The sequence below is a fragment of the Cygnus olor genome, chromosome 8 (assembly GCF_009769625.2).
Source record: "Cygnus olor isolate bCygOlo1 chromosome 8, bCygOlo1.pri.v2, whole genome shotgun sequence".
NCBI classification, from domain to species: domain Eukaryota; kingdom Metazoa; phylum Chordata; class Aves; order Anseriformes; family Anatidae; genus Cygnus; species Cygnus olor.
This window is the reverse complement of record NC_049176.1, coordinates 12,437,881-12,459,695: the sequence shown is the minus strand read 5'-3', so window position 1 is coordinate 12,459,695 and position 21,815 is coordinate 12,437,881. Positions and strand designations below refer to the sequence as shown.

The following is a 21,815-nucleotide window of genomic DNA, read 5'->3' as shown; positions in this document are numbered from 1 at the left end:
TACTTATCTTCCCTCCAGTATTTCTCATTATTATAAATAAGTGGAAAACAATGCAGTTGTCTCATCTGCCCGCTCCCCTGGCTGCGCCTCTCTGCTCAGCTTAATATTCACTTCAGACATACAAAGTAAATCTAGAAAATCCACTACTGCATCGCACAGCTTACTTTCCTACAGCTTTAGCAACCAGATAAAAGTTCAGGAAGCAATTCTGACATACAACAGCATGAAAGAGGCGTCGCTGTTTGAGGCACTGCTTCCCTCGCAGAGCCTTGTGCAAGGGCAAACCCCACTGCGCAGCTGCACGACCGACACCACCAGCACCACTCCTGACCAGAAGGTACTCATTAAATCGTAAAACATTATTTTTGAGCCGTACCTGATTCCCTTCCTTAGACAGGGCTGCTTGTTATAATTGTAGGTATTCTATAGAAAATAATTACATATCCTAATTACATACCCAGGTAGTTTCGATTCCAGCTGACTGCGTGCAGGTTGCTAGCTCATCTGGCCTTGGTTAGGAGGTTGTGACAACACTGAGAAACCTGGTGGAGTTTAACTAGGTTAGAAAGACATAAATCCTTTTTGCTGCTACAAAAGCAGTGTCACAAAAGCTGAACTTCTTGCCTTACTAACAAGCAATGCAATTGGCATTAAACTGGTCACAAGTTACGGGGTTTCAAGATGCTCTGGGGTTTTGCTATTGATAATGGAAGTGCAGAAAGCATAAGGAAGCCTTCAGAAGGATTACTCCAAAGCCAAGAACTGTTAATGTAGAGACCTACATAAAGCAAAGCTTTTGCAGACCTGTGCATAAATGCTTCTACTTCCATTTCACCCACAGGTTAAATTATCTGATCAAAATCTTGTGCTGGAAAGAAAAAAATCAGTTCATATTTTTTCCACTCCATTTAGACTTTGTAAAACATTAAATCCTTGCCAGTAAAACTGCTTAATTAGGAGCACCAGAGCACAAGGCTGATGCAGCTCATGAACCACAACTCCTGAATGGTGGTGGCCTCACAGAACTCGCCGTCAGGAGGTGCACCAGAGAATGAGAAAAAAATATTGAGAGGTTGCTTTGACAGTAATTGAAGCAATCATATTTTTTTTTTTAAAGGGGATGAGGTTATAAAACCACCTCCAAGCAGCAGTGACAGCAGAACATCAGCAGTGAGGGTTCCAAATATCCTCGGTGTGGGAATTGTGCTGCTCCGCTGAAGATGACTTTTAGGTGATGGTGAGCCTGATGGCAATGGCTTCTCGAAACCTGCATCGCTCTTACTGCTCTGAAACCAGGCTCCTCCTTTAGCACAACATGGTGAGATATATTTTTACCCTTGCAGTTCCATCTTAAATGGCCCCTTCACCAACTTCATAAACCACGAGCCAAGTACTGCCCAGCTCCCTAAGTAGCTTCACATAGCCAGAGCTCATCTCACTGGCTCCTCTGTTCCAACCAGAGATGTCAGCAGATAGACGGCACTTCAAAAAACCCACAAACCACGAACAAACAAAGCCAGATGAACTTAACAGTGGAAGGGACAGCAAAGGCTGCTCGTGTAGTCTTTGTGATTAATGCAGAGGAGACAACCTTTTGTTGGAGCTTGAGATCAGGCAACAGAAGCTGGCTCCAGTACCTGCAAACCTTGTCTGTTTCTTGTAAGGACTTACTACTTGCAGCGTCTTGGAGCAAATCCCCCTGTGCAGGGACAAGAAGGGGGCAGCAGCAATATTTGTGGAGGGGGATGGAAGAAATATTAGAGAGAGGCCTTCCTATCCAAGGGCTATGAGTTCTGGGGGAAGAGAGCACAACCCCGCCCCCTCTAAAGCCTCGTACTACAGAGGATGAAAAAACCACGAGGCTGAGCTCTCTCACAAAGACACCAAGAACAAACATGGGAAAAGAGGAGCTGGCAACTCACGGTAAGCAGGTTTCTAGGCATCATCTAAAAAAAAATCTAAACCTTATAAAACTAATCAATTGTTTGATTCAGCATCTTTACAGCCCGGCAGGACATGCATCAGAGTTCAGTCCAAGGGTCCAACAGCAGCACTGCAGAGGTTTGGTGGGGAAGGAAAAAATCATACCAAAGTTTAATTCAATAAGCAAATGCTCCCTGAATATGAATCTGCTTTTATTTGCCCTCCACAGAATACATAAGGGTGTCCTTGAGCATTACCATAATACAAGCAATTTTCTATTAACTGGTCCTGTTGGGGATACAAGCTTATGTGAAGGGCCCCACAATACATACTGCTGCTCCTCAGCTTGTATGGTACAACCGGGAACTAAGGATGGAGCTGGGAACGAAGTCAAAGTTCCAGGTGCATTCCTGACTTGGTTTCATCCATTATACAACTCAGACCTTCATAATGAATTGATGCTTACTAAAGCAGCAGAGTCCCAACAGGGGAGAAACACAGCCACTTACAAGTTTAATGACAGCTGCAGAGACTTTGCGCCCCCAGCTCACAGCATGTACCATACCAACACAATTTCTGATTGCGTGGGGGGTGCTGCTATTTTCTTAAAACCTAGGAAACAAGAACCTGTGTGGACCTCTGCTTACAGTGGAGTGAACTGCAATCCATTATCCGTACAGCTGCACCGCTGGGATCAGCTACTGAACTGTAGTGTCAACAGTACCCAGAGTTATGCTGACCACTGCGTCATTCACTTGCTCTAGGAAGGAGATGACTCCAAGAAGGAAGACGTCAGTCCCATCTGCATCATGCTTCTCCTGGCGCTAGGAGAGATGCATTGTTAAGCAAATATCAGCTACGGAAGTCTGAATGTAAGTACTGCCTTCATTCAAGAGGTATGAGCAACTTTGATCTGTCTGTACTTCAAAAAAAACATCACCCCCGTGGCAATTTTGTGATTTATGCAGGAAAAGATACACGCCTCACCTTGCAGGAGGAGAGAGGAATTGAGTTTGTAAATGTAAACTTACAACTAACAAATGAAGAAAAAAAGAGCCACCTACACTTCTTGGAGAGGCTATTTTTAAAATAGAAGCTAGAATGATATCAGACTGCTGCAGTACCACAGGGGACCTGAAGTTCCAGGGCTGAACAAAGGCGACAGCCTCATCCCTTCTGCTTGCACAGCCTGCTCTGCATCTAGAAAAGGAGGAGTTAATGTACGCATTATGTACCAGCTACCTGCTGGCATGCCGTGTCGAGCCCTGAAACAGCAAAACAGGGGAGGCGAGGCATCTTTTTCTGTCCCCAAATGCCCCTCAGCAGACATGAGGAGCATGCAGAAGCCAGTGCTAGGGGCAGTGCCTGACACCCTTCAGCCCTGCCCCTGGTGCTCACCCCCGTGCTGGGAGGGAGCTCAGAGGGCACCCTGCAACCAGGAAGAGGTGGTAATGAAAGAGCATTTACCAATATTTGTCTTCTTGTACAAAGGAGTCCAACTTAAACACTTTCTCCTAAAGCCTATAATTTGCATAATCACATTACCAAGATGGTCTTTCACACGGACCAAAGTGTCAAAACGTTGACGTTTCAATATAATGCATGAAACATTAATAATAGAGGATGTTTTTCCCCAAGAAATTCTCTGCAGTTGGACTTCAAGGGTTGTGATGAGGAATAAAACACTGTTAGAGTAACATTTTTTTTAAAAAATTAATTCTCTTTGGCCAAACAAAACATAAAGCCCCAAAGTGAGCGTTTGAAGAGATGTGGGTATGAAAGAATGCGGGCACGTTCAAAACCAAGGAGCACGCGTACTGAACTGGTGACTTTTTTAACGTCTAAGGTAGAAATTACTCTGCACACAACAATAGTTTTCAAGCAGCATACAAAACAAAATATACTGTGTATATTGGTGTGCATAAGTAATAAGCTAAGATTTGGAAAAAAACTCAGGCATGCCTGATGTTATCTTGCAATATTCTAGCTGCCACTGAAGATCTGAGATTCCCAAGCAAAGAAAGGAGGAGAAGACATGAAAAAGACAGATTGTAAATATATTTTATTTCCCTTCTAAGACTGGAAAGTGTGAAGCAGCTAAGTAAAAAAAGTCAAAAACGTCTTGTTTAAAGCACAGCCAAAGGCCAGAGAGAAAAGGGCATTTAGAGAGGAGCAGGAAGCTATCACACAGCTTCCAGCTTCACAGCATGCACGCTATGGGGCTTAGACAAGTTCCACCAGAGGAAGAAAATCTTTGAAGATTTTTAGGAGGGAGAGAGAAAAAAAAAGAATAAATCTGATCAAAGCTACGTCTCCTAGCTTTCTTAAAAGCCGATCATTCTCAGCTTGCCATAAACTGCTGCGTGTATCAGTCACAAGGGGAAACTACTGCATTTCCAGGACACTGCAATGCCACACCAGAGAATAGCCTGCAAGAACACCACTTTGGGAGATGCTGCTCAGGAATGGCAGGGGCCAGCTTCCAAGGAACCTAAGCCCAGCCCTACTTCAGGCAAGAAAGGATGAAGCAGAAAACATCAGGTCCCCTCCACAGACACGCTCCCACCGCTGCCTGCTCCCACGCTACCCGGACCAGAGGGAGGCAAAGGACGGTCTGGGTCTGACCACTTCAGGCAGGCTTTTTTCTCTCCCCTACAACACACTTCAGTAATCTGAAGCTTAACTGCCATCTGAACAACTAGCTGAGGGTGCTGTGAAAATAAGCAAACCTGAGCTGAAGTTGTAAGTTAAAATTCTTGGCAGTTTTGAGACTTTAAACTCTTCAGCAGCAAAGAAGCACAAAAATATGAAGTGTTCCTCCTGCTCCCCCCCCAATCCCATTGAAATCAACATTTCAAGTTACAAGGGATGTAGTTGCACTCAATACAAGTTACTCAGGAATGTCACTGAATAAGCAATTTGGTTATTTGGGAATGACAAAGGAGGTTTCATTTCTAATGTTCATAAGTCATCCAAATTAATTAGTGCTTTAAAATGGCAATGAATCACTTCCTAAAATAATTTGTATTGGCTAAATTAAATCCAGTGAAGGGAGCCAATTTGCTGATTGTAAATTATCAGAATCCACGCTAGCTCATGTGTATGCTGCGTACCATTTATTAGGCTACTGGGAAACAAAGGATGGCTACTTTTCACCACTGAACAAGATTACAGCCCTATTAAATGACCAGCTTATTGTGAAATAATTACAGGTTTCTATTTAAAGAATTCAAGCCAGACATCATTAAGAAACAAAGCTGAGTGTTAAGGGGAGTTAAAAAAACAAACGGAGGAAAAGCTTGCTTTCCAAAGAGCTGCACCAAAAACCTACCTGAAGGGAGCATTTCCATCTTCAGAGATTAACGAAGATTAGTTTGGAGATGTAAGACTAGTTATGAAGATCTCTGTCACACAAGTGCCTAAAGGCAGCCTAATGCCCCAAAGTCCCACAGCCCGCTTCTCTCGCTTGTGGCTGGGCAGTTGTTTCCAGACTCCTCTAAATTGAGCTGACTGTTGTGGAGTGCCAACAAGGTGAGGAAATACGCACCAGCACCTCCCATGTCATGCAAAGGAGATGGCTGCACGGCGCTGCCGTGCCCCTGCTCTTCCTCCTGCCGCAGTCCTCCTGACATGCAGCCCCTGACCCTCTCATTAGAGCCAGGTGCCTTGGATACAGTCTGCAGCACTGCTCTCAATGCATTCCCTTCCTTACCCCTCCAAAAGACAAAATATATGTATATTTTATATACACACACATAAATAAGGCTTTACCTAAGCTAATTTACATAGCATTTTCCTGCTCTTATCTTTATCTCCTTACTCGTATCAAAACCTTGACATTTCATCTTGAGAAATCTTTCCCCAGCTAACCTGCTTATCAGCAGTAATGAATACTCATGCAAACAGGTACAAAATTAAATGGAGTCTTTACAGTGATTATGATAGATTGAGCCATGCTTAATCTACATAATCAAATTGCTTCTTTGTTCACCAGTAATACCTTTTTGCTGTCCTGGGAGCAGGTTCAGCATTGGTTTCTCTTCTGACAGCTTCTTTCTGAAAAATGCTAACCGTGACAGGGAAAGGGGCTACTTGAGCTGCAACAATTTAAAGAGACGTGCGATTCACATCTTGGACTCTGGAATATGGCAAACCGTGTCCAAACAAAAGGTGTCCCCTTTATGGAAGGGGAAAACATCATGTCTTTAGCCTGCTTAGATGCTAACAAAATAGAAGAATGTATGCAGCCATCTGAAGACCAGATTTGGGTTTCAAATCAAGTTAGATAAATCCTGCTGAGGTGCCAGAAATAAGGGATGACAGGTATATTAAAAAAACTTGACTTGTGGAACAGAAAGATTTAGTTCTGGGAGGATTCTGAAATGTGTCTCTGATCCTGCTTCTAACTTACCAACTCATAATATCAGGTCACTTTGGCCAACAATTTCCTGAAGCCTTCTCTACTTTTCAAAGTTGATTGGTTTTTAGAGGAAAACGAAGTGACAAATGGCATTACCCACAAAATACACATAACTGCCTTAAAAAAAATATAGCCCGTTTACCTTTGTTCAAAATGCAGCATCAAAAGCAGCACAAAGGCTTGCTCCCTGAAGTACATGCTGAAATGTTTCTCTTTGAACAGTCTAACAAATATTACCCTACAAGCTAGTGCTCATTTCTAAAAATTACTTAACTGTAAGAGCTGAAAAATAAATAAGCCTTATGCAAAAAGCTAATAAGCACTTACAGAGAACAGTTTCTCTAACTCAATACAGCTTCAACATGTGGAAAAAACACACTGCCTGGACCTCCGCAGCTGGAGAAGCGACAGCTAGAGTAGAAAGGTCTCTGCATCATCCTAAGCAGGGGAAGACCAAGAGAGGGGGGAACAACAGTGGATTCTGGCAAGGACTGCTGGCACAGCTTGACTTTGGCTCAGGAGAAAGGAAAAGCTTGAATTATACAAAAATAGATTTAAGAAAGAATCAATGACATTTCATCTGAAAGTTCTGGTTTAAGTTTTAATTAGGACCCAAGATTTTGCACTTAAGTGCGTGAAATGGAGCACACGTATTTCTGCTTCCCAAGATAACTGACAGATCTGAAACTTACTCATCTCATCTCAAAAGGTTAATTAAAGAACAGTCCTTGAGAGCAACACCACGGGGAAACAGAAGAGTCTGCTCTGCTGGGGTGTCCTGGGGAAAAGCTGGCACGCAGCGCCCGCAGCCCCTCGCCTGAAACACTCCCATTTGCGAACCGAAGTTACCGCACAGTGACCACTGCCATGGAGATGAGCAAGATGGTGTTGAACTGGCCCAACAAGGCACAGAGACCAGCACAAAGCTTACCCACAGCGTTTGCTACGGCTCTTTGGCAGGTTTCCTAGCCTGTGCTGAGCTCTGCGTTTCGACATAGGTATCCTCCAGCAGAACCAGCACGACCACCCCCAGCAGTAAGAGGTAGGTGTGGTAGCTCTTGTAATGAGGAAACTAAGGCCGGGTGACTAACTCAGGATCAAAGTCTGTAATTAAGCTAGAAATAGGCTGTAAATTCGCCAATTCCCAGACATACTGACAGCACTGCAAGGCGAAGGACTTCTCTCATCCGAGCATCATTAAAAAACACGCCATCTTTTAGGGAGCCTGTACATATGCAGCTCATTTGAGAATCTTGTCAATTTAAGAGACGTTATCAAAAAGAATAAAAGTTCCATCATTTGAGCAAGACTTTGCGGATGTAAGCGACCTTTGGCTGTGCAGTAATTTAATTTCCAAAGAACATGAGCAAAGTCTCAATTAGACCTGAGAGGACCACTGCACCCTTACAAGAGGGAGAACAAGTGTGCGGGTGCGTCGCTAAAGAGCACTTCATGTCTTGGGGAGGCTGGAGGGACGGTACAAGGAAACATGAAGGCTTCTTGGCAAAAGCAAGCGTGACTGCTTGCTCAGGGTGTAAAGCAGGATGGCACGCGCTGCAGACAGGTAAAACAAAATGCTCAGCCAGTGGTTCTCAGATCACAGGCAGCTTTTTGCTGTTTTCGTTACAAACAGAAGGCAGGTACTGAGTCTGCCACGGGAGAAACACTAATTTGAAAGTAGCCCAGGGAAAAGCAGAGGAGTGATAGGAAAAAAATCAGAGTGGCGATGGATTCTGAATGCCGCTTAACAAGGGAAAGCTTAAACATTATTTGGTGCAATCTGTATGGGCCTGATTTAACTGTTCCTGAATTGTTATGGTTGTAAATTCTTACGTTTTCATTGCACAGATATTTTAGTTCTAGTTATGAAGAATTGTTTGACAGCCCTTGGTGACTGCTCAGAAGTTTCCCAGCGGTTTGAACAGCAGGTTTGTAAAGCACAGTAAGCCTGGTAAGGAGCAGGCAACAACAGAAATAATGCAAGGGGTGAGACCACAATTATCGTGTGGTCTGTAGGAAAGCTGCACAGGAGATCAGCAGGACAACCCAACAGAAAAACACTGTAGTAAAAAAGTTAGAGAAAGGGCATATATGGACCCAGGTTCCCACAGCACATTTTTATCCAGCAGAAACAAAATTACACAACTTCCAATAGTCACTCTTCATCTGAGATGTGCCATCTGTATATATGAAATCCCCCTAAATCCCCAGCCAGAAAAACATCAGTGACCCTACATCATTTACCCTTGTGCCCACTGCTCAAACTGAAACACCCCACTTTTCAATTTTCAATTGAAAGTGCAATCTATTTCAGATGCTTGATCTTTGTTTATTTTTATTTTTTCTCTACTCAGAAGCATTCATCTGACATTCATGACAGTTACAACTGAATCACAGTTGTGGGGGCAGTTTCTTCATACTGAAACAGATTGGTAGATGCTACCCTTCCAAAATGTTATCTTTGTGAATGCAAAGTCTCAGGACATCAATTAGGCAACATTCCATTTTAGCTGCTTGATAAAACCGCATTTAGGATGAGCTCCTCTCCTCGTCCTCCCAGCAAACCAGTTAAATATCTGATCTCCAAACACTTACATAGGAGAGAGTCACTTGCTCACAAGGTTTTTTTTTTTTTTTTTTTTACAAAAGGTTTTCAAAGACTCAGAATTTACAAGCAGCATTCTCAGCCTCCAAAGCAGCCCCACGCCTAAAGAACACTCTCAAAAGTGGATTCAGGTCTGCTTGCAGCATCAGTACATGCTTTACATATATGAATTGCCTGTCACTGAAGTAACTGCAGCCTGGGCTCACCTTTTACATCTTTACTTATCTAAACACATGGCATGTATTTCAATGAGCAAGCCCATGTGGACAGTGTAACATTTAAATAAAGGTGCACAGTATCTGTAAACACCTTTGTTAAAGCAATGAAACTGCTGTACAATACACAAACAACTTGCATGTCAGAGAAACAGCTCTCCTTTGGGGATTTTGGATGCAAAAGAAAAGAAATTCAGACACAGGTGGAAGAATTTAGACCACAGCAGTCCCTTGTCCCCCAACCTCCCCCTCCCACGGTCCACAGTGCTTCAGTTACCCTGCAGCTCTTCACTTTCTTACACTGGTCTGTACTATCCACGACCAGGAAAACAACAAATGCAGTCAAACCCTCAGCGGTGCCATTCCCTAAGCGAGCAGGAGGCATCCCTTTAGCACCCAGCCAGCTGACCGAGCAGGAAGCTTACCCCATCTGGAAGCGCCCTCCAGCAGACAGCACTCACAAACTCATTTGTGTCATCTTCCTTCCTGTCCTTGTCCAGGACGCTCTTAACCGTATCAAACTTGAACGTCAGCAGTGTCTTTGAGAGGCCCTTATAGTATAGGTAAAGGGAATTATTTTCGCTTCCTGGAAATAAAAAGTAAATATGCAAGATTACATTCTGCAAAGAGGCACAAAAATAAGGCTTCTTAGCTCTTTTGTTGTTTAAAGACATGACACTTCCTCCTAGCAGTTATCATTGTGCTCATGGTGCCTTAGCAACTGGGCGTGCTCCACAGCAAACTTTCACAATGCTTAAAACAGAGCCAGGCTTTATTACAAGACAACTGTAAAATATCCAGGACCCCAACCTTACTCCAGAACTTCCTTAGGGCCCAGCAATCCAAGCAGTGCATCTACACTAGCACGCGGAACGCCTGCTCGGCGTTACAGCCATGAGGCAGGTAGCACTGTCACAGTTTTGCTTGCAGTAATCAGATATGACAGCTTGGTCTATGGAGGTTTAAGTAAGAGAAACTAGACAGCGTGCAGACTTTGTTTAGAAATCCATCCCAGTTTCTGCCTTGCAAGCCGTGGAGAGATCAGAGAACACACAAGCTAAGGTCCTCCTCCCCACAGCGCTGGAGCAGCCATCCCACAGGGATCAGCACGCCATTGCTCTTCCACCAAGACTTGATTTGCAGGGGTTCAACAGTCCGATGTAAGTGGCAAAGAGACAAGCTACCAAAGGAGTAACTGCTTAAGGGTGATTTAGTTTTCTGAAAGCTGTTCACACAGAGGGAGTCATTGCTTCGCCATGCAGAATGCTGTACTAAGTGACAAGAATGTGATCGCTCGTGTGGTCCAGGCTACTGACCTTTCTTAGAAAGATACAGGAGGATGTGTCAGTTGATAAACTTTAAAGACATACACTGCATCAACAGCAACTACATTAGCAATCAGCTTTTGGTGACAGCAAGCCCGAATCATCATATATAAAGACCTCATCTCTAATGAGAGGAAACTAAGTTCACAACTCCTTAGATCAGGCTCCTTACACCATTCCCTGTGAAGGGAGAGGAGCGTGGAAGCTCAGACCAATCCTCTAATTAAGAGGTCCACACAGTTATTTGGTACCTTGCTGGTATGCTTTGCAAATGGAGAGGCAGGAGCTCCAAGGAGTCACCCTAACACGTATCAGGATGGCTGCTCTACTTACCACAGGCAATGTAGTCTCCGTTGGACGCCAGCCCTACAAAATTCTTCTCGTTGATGTGACCCTTGAAGGAGCGCAAACAGTGAGGTTTCCCTACATTCCAGAGCTTCAGCTGACTGTCTGTTGACCTGAAAACAACACTTAAAGTTACACTGCTGCCATATGGAAGGTAATCCTCACTTGAAACACTGCTCCTTAACACTCTACTTGCAACGGAAGTGTGGGAAGTCTCGGTGCACTCCGTGAGATCTATTTCACTTTCAGTCACATGCAACCCAGCCTGAGCTTGGAAAAGGATCACATCATCTTAAAAGACCATCAAAATGCATTACATGTTTGAATAAAATAATTCCTATTACTCTCCCTTTCTCCAATCAATTGCAGAATTCTCCACTGAATTGTACACAGCCTGTGGTCCTTCACTGCCTCCTCCAAATCCTTGCATATCCAGGACACTTTTTTTTTTTAACGTTTATTTAACCTCTACAGAATAGACAAAGGCCATTCCTTTCTGCCTGCTTGCTCCAACTCTCATTCATGCCTTTACAGGACTCAAGGTAGGAAGCAGTCTCCTCCCCTCCAGCTGCCCTGAAAGGAGGGTGTTCTCCTCCTGCCCAGCATCAGGGGACTGCCTGGATACAAATCTCAAACTCCATTTTCACCTTGACAGCAAAGCTAAATATTACTTTTAAAAATACACAACTCTGTTGGGATAAAAAACAAAATCGATGTTTTACATTGTTCCCCCACATGCACGCATACCTGCCTTCAAAATGTTTTCCTGCTTACCATTAGCAAACACTTCCCTTTTGGCAAAGGAAGAGAGGTGTGGGTAGTCTTCTATGCCTGGCAGAGCTCAACTGAACTAGGAAGACCGCAGGTCTCTGGGAGAGATATAGGATTAATTTGTCTCCCCAAATCCGAGGGAACTTGAGTCTCTCACCTCCCAGGAGGTAATTCTCCAGCAAACACCAGCTTTGGATATTCTTGCACTCCCTGACTTAGGGCGATGCAATCTGCAGTACATCAAGAAGTGCTGATGTGGTGGGGACTAGAGCCCAGCTAACCCACCCTTGAGAAAAAGAGAGCTGTTCTAATCTGAAATTTGAAAGGGATTGGGAGTAGGACCTGTCATCCTGCTGAGGTGAAGAGAGGGGAGGCAGGTACAGGTTGTGTTACCCAACCTTTCTGCTTTCCAAATATTAGAAGCTGAAAAAAAAACAACAATATCCATCAAATATTCCTGACATTAGTCCTGCACCAATGTCACATTTGCCTAAAAATATAGCACAAGAGAGATGCACCTCGTGCTCTACTGCAAAAACCTTATCTCAGCCCTCAATGACAGCTGGAATGACAAAGGAGTGATAAGGGAGCTGCAGCAAGATTTGTTAGTCATTTGTAATAATAGCACGAGGTCAGATCACAACAAAGGTATGAACTTTATCTCTAATACTGTGACTCGAGCAGAAGTGCAATCCTGGTCCCAGGTCTTGACTGGGGGCGCCCTAAAACAGAGTATTTGTTCTCTCTGTCTGACTGTTCCACATCCATTGCTGCGCTATGCTGCAGCTCCCTCCCTTCCCCTCCTCTTGTACTTACCACCACAGCAAAACATTGAAAGGGAAAAGAGATATATACCACTTTTTTTTTTGCCCAGAGGTAGAGGAACAAGCTTTCTTTGCTATTAGGGTAGCAATATTATTTTTAAAGCGCTGCTTTTTAAAGCTTCAGAGTTGCTTGGAAACTAAACACTTCTGAAAACAGAGTGAAGCAGCGGAAGAAAATCCCTGGTCTACAAGCTGTCAGGTTCCTGTGACAGCTCGTGCTCTCAGCTAACCCATCAAGAAGACCTTATGTATACAGGCACTTAACCTCCATGTTATATTCTAGATCTCCCCGTTAAAATAAAAACACTTAGCCTATTAACTAATGGAATGCTTTTCCTGTTAACAATTTCTCATGAAGCTCTAGCCATGTTTTCATTGCTTAGGACAAGTGCGCCATGTAAGATGACGGTTACCTGCCACTGTACCACAAGGACAGGAAAAGGCCGTTGATCCCTCTGCTATTACACTGCTCCTCTGGTTTCATATCCTCTCCAAAAAAACATCATGGATGCGCTGCTCTGTTAAATCTGCCTCTCTGTAAATCAGCACTGCAATCAGCGCGTTGTGCTAAATACCAGGCAGTTCTGAACATTCCTGAGGTCAAAACCTAACTCTACAAAGCACACTAAATCAATGCAATCTATAAAACAGCTTTAGTTAAAAAATCTGGAGAATATGAACATACTTTTTTTCCCCCCTTAAAAGGAATTAGTGTTTTGTTTTTGTGAGTCACTACTGCCGACTGCCCAGTTTACACAATTAAGACATGAAAAATAATCTACTCTCCCCACCATTTCTTTCTGTTCACACACAAAGATAGGTGAGCCCTGCAGTTAGTTCCCTTGCCCTGGTGTTGCCTGTCCAGGTCTGACAGCCCTTTTTCTATTCCTCCCAGGACTCTGGGATAGCCATTCTCAAGTGGCCAGCTCAAGCAGGACAGCACCATTCTGTCCTGAAGCATCACACGTATGATGCTCCACTTGATCATGGCTGTAAAACGTTCCCAACTTCCTTATGTCTCTATTTAAATGCGTTCTTCTTAGTCAGATTTGGTTCAAAGCATTCAATTTAATTTGCTCTCTGTTCCAGGTATGAATTAACACCCTTACAAAGAGCTATAATGCTAATGGAATTAAGAAGAGAGGAACTGGTAAGCAGCACTAGAAGTCACCAGGGAACCTTCCATCACACCGCTCACATCAGCGTAATTTACCAGCAGTCTGAATGCTCACACGAACACCTTAAAAACAGCTCTGCTTTGGCTCCAGCCTGCTAGAGCAAGCTATGTGCAAACCGAGGACAGAACTGGGGTGGATAACCATCCCCTCAGCACAAGGCAGCAAGCCTACTTTCTGGGACTAGACCTAACCCCGTGATTCAGCCCTGCTGCCCTCTGATGACAATACATTTGTGTGTAACACTTAAGATACGTACCCGCTGGCAGCCTACAGACCCCAAAGGTTTCTTGCATTTTCCTCATCATTTAACAGTTATTTTAAACACACATGTAATTTCCCCACATGCCCCGACAGACACTCATTCCTACACACAGGAAAACATATCTAGAACTGAGGCAGCACCGTGGTTTTGGGGCAGTTGTAACCGAGTTGCTTTATGGCCATGGCTAAACACCCTCTTGGGATGTAGCAATACTATTTGATCATTTCTGTCACTCACCAGCTGCCCTGTTACTGCACATTGGTATCATCCCCGGGGCTGCCAGCAGCCTCCTGTACAGCAGAGCTGTGCTCAGGAGCACCCCCAGCACACAAGCTCTTCAGAAGGGGACCATCCACTTGCACCTTCCCAAACTCAGGGCTTGTGGTCAGAAGCTGAATCTTTTGCCTCAGCGTTCCTCTTAAGCTTTTTAGCTCCACAAGACAGAGCAGAGCCAAGTGACACCAGGAACAAATTTCTATTTTTGTCTTCGAAAAAGCAACGATCTGCTTCCGAAAAGCACAGCAGCTACTGTGCGCACCCACCCACACCGGGGAACTCGCGCAAGGGCCCCGACGACTGCCAGAAACCAAGGGCTACAGTTTTTAGCCTACCTAATAGGAAATACTTACGCGGAGACAATTTCTTCCCCACTCACAAATTTTGCATAGGAGACTGCCTTGCGATGCCCTTTGAACACCATGATGGGCTGCTTAGTGTTGCGGAGGTCGTAGTAGTGGACACAGTGATCTGAGGATGAGAAAGAAGAGGTCAAATTCATCCGCTGGGGAGGACGCACGGGACCTCTCGGAGGGAATCAGCTCATGCTGGAAGCCCTGACAATGGTTTCCACATCTCAGTTCAACCCTCATCTAGGGTAAATAGTCTGCACTATCAGAAAGTAGTGTTTAAAAGCAGACTGCTTAAAATGGCCCCAAAATTTAGTTCTGCAAACCCCACTTAGCCCACATGCAAGGCAGCAGCTAAGAGGACCCTCGCTGCTCCTGCCTCCCTTCTTGGCGCTGTGCCTGGGCAGGCTAATTGCCAGTTCTCATTCCCTGCTCCCCCCTCTTTCCTTCCTCAATCTGTCCCCTCTTGGAAAACTGTTCAAGAACCTTAGGCTACACACTCAGTCTGTCCACCACTTCACAGGAGAGTGGAAAACAGGGCCTAAATTTCTCATGGGTAACCCCTATACTTTTGTTTTTGGCTTTATTACCAAGAGAGAATTAGCATTTCTGCTAATGAGAGAGCAGAGACTAGATTCCAATTCTTCTTAAGATTTAATTCGCAGACGTGCTGCAGTGCCACAGCCACATAAAAGGGATTGCAACAGAATCAGTGGTACACTTTATTTTCTGCACAACTGTGTCAATTCCCAGGAAAACAAAAACAAAGCAAGAATAGCAGCCCCCGTGAGATCCAAGCCCCAAAGACACACAGTACTCCTTCCAGCTCAGCAAGGTTAATAAGCTTCTCCCTCCCTGACTTGCCATCATTAATGTTGGGCTTCATTTAATTATCCCCTGCTGTTCTGGGCATTCAGGAAGGGGAGGCCACATGCATGCATGGAGACAGAGCAGGAAGCCTCCCTTCTCAGCAGGCAACTCACAGCACCCAGACATCAGCTGAAAACTGCTCTGACCCTCCTCCCACTGAAACAGCACACCCCCAGTGGCAGATTATCACAGAGATTGCATGGAAATGCATTTAAATGCCAGTAGCTACAGCTATTTTCGTATTTGCACAGAGTTTCAAAGCAGGGCTCTCAGCCATACAAACAGCACCCGGCTGTCTCAAAATCCCATGTGGTTCGAGAGATAACTGGATTCCTATTGATCAGGCTACAGCTACAGAAACTGCCTTCGGAGCAAGTGTAGCTTTCCACCTGCATTACCGGGCTAATTGCCGGCCACGGCAGGACAGGGGACTACAGGAGGAACCTGCAGTGAAACGTGGCGAGCAGGCAAGTTGTCCTCTTTGCTTTGGGCATCCGCTTATCAATCCAGCACCAGTGAGGTCTCCAGCAAGAGCTTCCCAGCTGTCTCCCCTCAAGACTCTTCTCTACATGCCTCAGGCTTCCTCCACAGGGTGCAGCGGAGTTTGGGCAGTGATGGGCTGGAGCTCAGCAGCTCTCACGCTCGCTCCTATGAGCACCGAAACACCTGCACATGTCGCACCCCAAGCGTTCCTTCACATGCTCTCATTTCTTCTTCCCCCGAAATGAAAACCCTCAGAACTGCTGCTACTATCGACCAAAATCCCCAGAGCGTCCCTACTATTTGGGCATTTTAATCGTCTTTAGAACAAAATGATGCTATAACGGGCTTATTCACCAGAGGGGATAATTTTCAAGGGGACTTGAGATTAATCGCTGACATCCCTTCAGTAAGAGCCGGGTATCTCGCTCCCTTCCACCTCTTGGAAAACTCAGCCAAAAGCAGATCCATTTCCTAGCCTGGCCAGCACACCCGATCCTGGAGCTAGGAAACAGTTAAGTGGTGATCGTTATTTTAATGAGCAGAAATGATTCCAGCAGGGCTTTCTATTAGGAGCCAGGTAGCAGATAAGCCTCTCAAGCCTCTTTTTGCTCCCAGTTTCAGCCTCCCCTCCAGCTGGCCTGTCATTAGGAAACCTTCTGAGCACCAGATTTTATCCTTCAGAGGGTGACAGGGAACAGAGGTACCTGCGGAGGGCCCGAACAAGAGCACCTGTCAGCAGCTGGAGCAATGCTGAGCAGGAGAGCTGGAGCAGGAAAAGCCAAGGCCATTTGCTGCGAAGGGGCATGAAGTTGCATTTGCCTTCTGAACATCACCATGAACAGCTGTAAGGCCGCTGGCAGCTGGCCCCAGCACAACGTGCCTCCCCGCGCCGGCAGGGCCATCAATCACTGCCTGCTCTCAGCACAGCAAGCACGAGGGAATGGCAAGGCCAGGGGGTTCTAAAATTAGCCACTTAATTATTAATTGATTATTTCAGCAGCCAAAGCACTGGCTCACAATCGGTACTTTTTTTTTTTTAATTCAACCAAAGCAGCTATTTTTAAGTAGACATATGAAGACTTATGCCTGCTGCATTCATTAAAACCCGAACAGGTGGTCGTGTTTACAGTTAAAGAGATACTCTCTCTTTTAGGCCATATGGGCTTTCCGAAAACAAGATAAAAATGCCATCTGCTGAGGAAGCAGAGAGCCTGAAAACGAAGCTAATGAGAAAAATACAACTCCCAGGTAGACTGGCAGGAGCCTCGCGGGGCACATTCGGATGAACTGAGGCTGACCACAAGGACAGCATCAGGGGCACAGCGCTCAACATGGCTCCGAGAAGGGGCAGTCCTGCTCCCAGCTGGTAGTCAGCAAAAGAGGGGGGCACCGAGGGGACACAAACAGTTCCCAAACTCTGCAGTAGCTCCTAAACTCCTTAAACACCATTTGCTCCTGCCCTCAGCGTTTCCAGAAGCCACAAAGTGCATGCGTTTCATTGCTAGCCAGCATGCACAGGCTCATTTGCTTCTCATTCTCCTCCTCAACCACTCAACCATCAGCATTATAATCAACTTTCAGTGTTTGGTTTTTTTTCAGCTCTACAGTTTCTATCCCTGGCCAGAAAACTCACTTAAAATAATTTCAGCTTGAAAACAATGCTCCCACAGTTAAAAGTCTCACTCCTAACCTTAGGCAGCAACAACTCACTGCTTTACTTTTTCTTTTGTGTTCTGGCTTAATTGAAATATACATAATGGGAAAGAACATGTATACATACCAGAACAAATTAAACACTCCAAAGCAATTCTCATCCAGTTCAATGTCACTGCATAAGCTGAGCAGGACAGAGTCCTGCTGCCGCTCCTCCTGAATCCCAATTCTCTCTGGCAGGCCATATTATGTCTTTTTTTTTTTTAAATGGTCTCAAAAGGCAAAAAGAGGAGCTCAGCTCTGCTGCTGCTGCTGAGAGGTCACAGACCATGAGTCCGAGTTTTTAAATAGTGCTTTGCCAGATCTGCTTGCTTCCCTGAAGGAGGCTACGCTCTCACCTTCGAGCTGCCTAGTGACAACTAATCACAAATTCGGACTTTTTACCGCAAGTGCTGACAAGTCCAACAAAACTTCCGAAAGATCTCGCAGCCTCTTCAGAAAATATAGCCCATGTCAGCAGAGGCTGGCATCACTCACTGCTTATCAGCTCATAAATTCCCAAGACTCCAGCTGGCAGGAGCAGGGCAGGCAGGAAGGCCACTTCTGCAGCGTGCAAGGCGAGGAGAGGAGCGTCTCCATCTCTGCTTGGTTGCAGGGGAGGGGGTCCAGTGAACAAACCGATGATGTGGTTCCACAATCTTAGGAAATCAGGTTAAAAACTTCTGAAAAGAGCTGGGAATTGCTAATGGAGCCAGCAGCATCTTAGATAATTTTAGGACTGTTCAAAAAAGATGTAATTGCTCTTGGATTTTTCGCTGTTTAAACAAAAGAGGCAAAGTCCATGTTTTGCCAAAAGTGATTTCCCTTACTCTTCAGGAGATTTGTTACTAAAATTCACAAAGCAGCTGTTACTAGAAGGCTCGAGGCTCACATCGCCTAGTGCAAAACTCTTAAAATGTACTGAGGAGCAGCAACTCCAAAGCAAGCTCTCTGCAGGAAGGGCTAGGAGGGAACACCACACAGCAGCACCTTGCTGGGTTGCACCGAGCACCAGTCCCACAGGGGTGGCAATGCACGCGAACTGTAGCAGAGCAACTCAACTCCGCAGGTACCCAGCAATTCTGAGCCACCTTCATCTTCCATGCCATGTACTTCGCCCCCCTTCACCACCAAGATTTACCACCCTAGAGCTACTTACAGGCCCTCCAAGGCTTTTTTTTTTTTTTTTGCCCAAGAGCCACTTACTAGAAGGAATATCATCAACAATGGGGCAGCAAAACACCAATTTACCTGCAATGCAACAGTTCTATATTCAAGGGATGTAAGACTAGAAAGCCCCAAGAGATGCACGCAAAGGTCCTGTAGCTCTCCTCTGGAAAACGGGATTGCAGAAGAACTAATGACCATTTTTCTTATTTCATACAGAAATGCATATTTCTCAACCGTTCAATATTCCTCTTATTGATCTACTCAAAAAAGTAAGTAATTTACATTGCCCTCATTTTTCAAGTGCTTATATGCCTGAGAATGCAAGTGGTGCTCGCTGCTATGTCGCAGATGAACGTTACAGCCAAGAAATGCCCATATCCATAAAAATAAGTCGGAGTGGAGCAAACCAGGTGTTACTAAGGTCTGTTAGAGGTTTTCTGTTACCAAAGCACATTCTGAACTTTTGTTTTCTTTTAAATAATCAAGATCTTCAATAGCAAACTTATGGATCAAATTCATTTTCTATATAAATGCTCCAGCTGCTGCCTGCAGTCCTGCTCGCCTCGTGCTGCCTCTGTTCTACTGAAACAGAAGCCCAGGGTAGGACACAGCCTTGTGTGTTTCCCTCATGCTTCTTTGATAACAGCGACCCTGTTTATCTAGCATCTTGTGTCAGTGGTTGATTATCCCCTCAGTTTTGTCTTTTTGTTTGTTTTTCTCCCTGGTATTCAAGTCTCAATCCAAGGCTGCCTGTTTTTACCGTAACGAAAGCCTGCATGTAGGCAGTAAGAAGCAGAGACACCAATACAAGTCTGAGCAAGGGGTGGAGGAGGGTTATTAAATGACTTGTCCAGCAGCATTAAAACTGAAGCCAGGCAAAGTTGGTGCAAGAAGCCTGTGCTCTCCCACAGTTAGGTTATGAAGAAACAAAAGAAAAAATAACCCTTAATAAAATGGTACCAAAAAGCCCACATGGTATCTTCAGAATGAAAGATGAGAGGCATAATTTCGTGGAGTTTGATTCTATTTCTACATTTGATGGTTAAAAAATCGTTTTAGAAATCCTGAAGGAAGCATCCACTGCTCAATACATATTGAAGGAATTCACTGAAATCCGATTATTTATATTTAAACATCTAACTATAGGAATTGAGCTTCCCTTTCACTTATTTCTCTGTATATGAAGTGTACAAGAATACTTAGCGCACAGAAAGGACAGACTGAAGGCTTTAAGGCTACCCAGAATCATTTCTTGCTGCTGAATAAATTGTCTAGATGAGTTAAACAGAAACACATCCCAAAGCCTTCAAGTGTTCTAAGCCCAGTGGCTCAAACAAAAGCTTGTGTTTCAAGTGTGTGGGTGAAAAGAAAGAGCACACATTATCACTCCCATGAGTGCTACTCCAGAAAGGGAAGGACAAGACACCTTAATGAATTTTTGTTCAATGGACACAAGCAACCGATAGAACAACTGATTTTTAACATCAAGACGAGTTAAACAGAAGTCTTTCTGCTAGGCTGAATGTGATTTCTCCCTACAAAAAGCAAGCTTGCATCCTCAGAGGTAAAGTCTTTGGCTAGACTAAAAAAGGAAACAATCAGGAAGCTTACATACAACCTCAGTTTTCACTGCTGAAAACTCTTCTGTTAGTACAGAGCAAAAAGGAGGAGATAAAAAGGGACTACATCCCAATTTTAAATCCTGATTTCAAAATAAACTCAAATCAACAGCAGCACACTGAAGTACAACGTGCTGTATTGCAGTACTCGAGAGATAGCTTTGCATATTGGATGCCTTGGTCCTTACAGAAACCTGAACAATGGCCAAATAAACAAGCACTGCTCTTCCTCAAACATCTGAGGAAAGACAGAGCTGCTATCAGAGCTCAAACCTTGAAGCTGAGAACTTAAGAGATCTTTGAGAGGAGACTTACAAAAGCCTCAGTGCTACTCTTGACCTCAAAGCCATCTAACAAGCTGCATACTTAGAGTAACTTGAAAACTATTAAGAAGAAAGTGGAACCTCCCCAGTGGACTTTCTACCTACCTCCACACCAGGAAACAGAGCCTCCCCAACGGCAGTGATTTCCTCAGAGGCTGGTCAAAAAACAACTCAGGATTTAATTATGAAAAAGCCAAAACAAACTTAATCAGAAATTGCACTCTGCATAAGGATTAAAACCCACCTTTACTCAAGGGCCCTTAAAGTCATAGAACAATGTGAGATGGATTCCAGAGGTCTCTTCCAACCAGATCATCATCTTGCTCAGAGGAGGGTCACGTGCAAAGTTAGGTTCAACTCAAGTTCAGTAACTGTGCTCAAGTCCTAGTCAGTCAAGCTCTGAGCATCTCCAAAGATGGAGATTCTGCAAACTGTTCCCTGGTCCTGGCTGCCCTGAAGACCGCTCTTATGTCAAAGGATTAGGAAGAATACGTTTTTAATCCAAATTTGCTTAAGCTATTTGTTATTGACATAAGAAAGATAAGGCATTTGTCTTCTCAGATCTTTTGGGTTTTGTCTATCTACTCCCACATGCCGGAGGAAGCATGAAGTACTGCCATGCAACCTTTGTTCTCCTGTAATTAAGTTTATTCTTACTAGTTAAAAAAAAGGAAGATGAAGAACTACTGAATTTAAACTTTTGCAGAGTCTGTAATACCAAACAACAGCACTTAAAGACATACATTCATGTGACTGAGGTGGCTTTGGTCAAAAAAAAGAGTCATGAATGAAGTGAAGTTTCCCCTACAGCAGAAAGTAGGAGTGGAGTTTGACCATCCATGTGTTGGTCTTGCTCTGGAGAGAAGACTGTGGACAGAATTGAACACTCCAGCTTTGGGAATAATACAACTCACCAAGACATGTAAAAACAGGTGTTCTCCAGAGCAGAAGAGAGAGTATGGGAAAAAGTGGGTCTTTACTATAGCAACAGAAAGGCAAGATGTTATTTGGGCATTCACGAAAGAACGGCAAGAAAGCCTTCCAGCCAAGGAAGCACTATAGAGAGAGATTTATTTCACTCAGAGTAATACCAGAATGGGCTAGGATCAGTACAGGCTTTGGTTTAATCACAAGCATTTTCAGGGAGAGAAGACAACGTGACAG

At 44.4% G+C, this 21,815-nt stretch overlaps 1 protein-coding gene across 3 annotated transcripts in view; it reads right to left on the bottom strand.

Annotated features, from left to right (window-relative positions):
• Positions 1 to 21,815, bottom strand: part of COP1 (COP1 E3 ubiquitin ligase) — a 128,620-nt gene that overhangs the window by 24,897 nt on the left and 81,908 nt on the right. For all 3 annotated transcript variants that reach the window (XM_040565092.1, XM_040565090.1, XM_040565091.1), the window contains exons 16-18: positions 14,498 to 14,615; positions 10,822 to 10,946; positions 9,589 to 9,749 (exon numbers count right to left, since the gene is read on the bottom strand). In XM_040565092.1, coding sequence (XP_040421026.1) covers positions 9,589 to 9,749; positions 10,822 to 10,946; positions 14,498 to 14,615 — 404 coding nt within the window. The remainder of the gene's footprint in view (positions 1 to 9,588; positions 9,750 to 10,821; positions 10,947 to 14,497; positions 14,616 to 21,815) is intronic.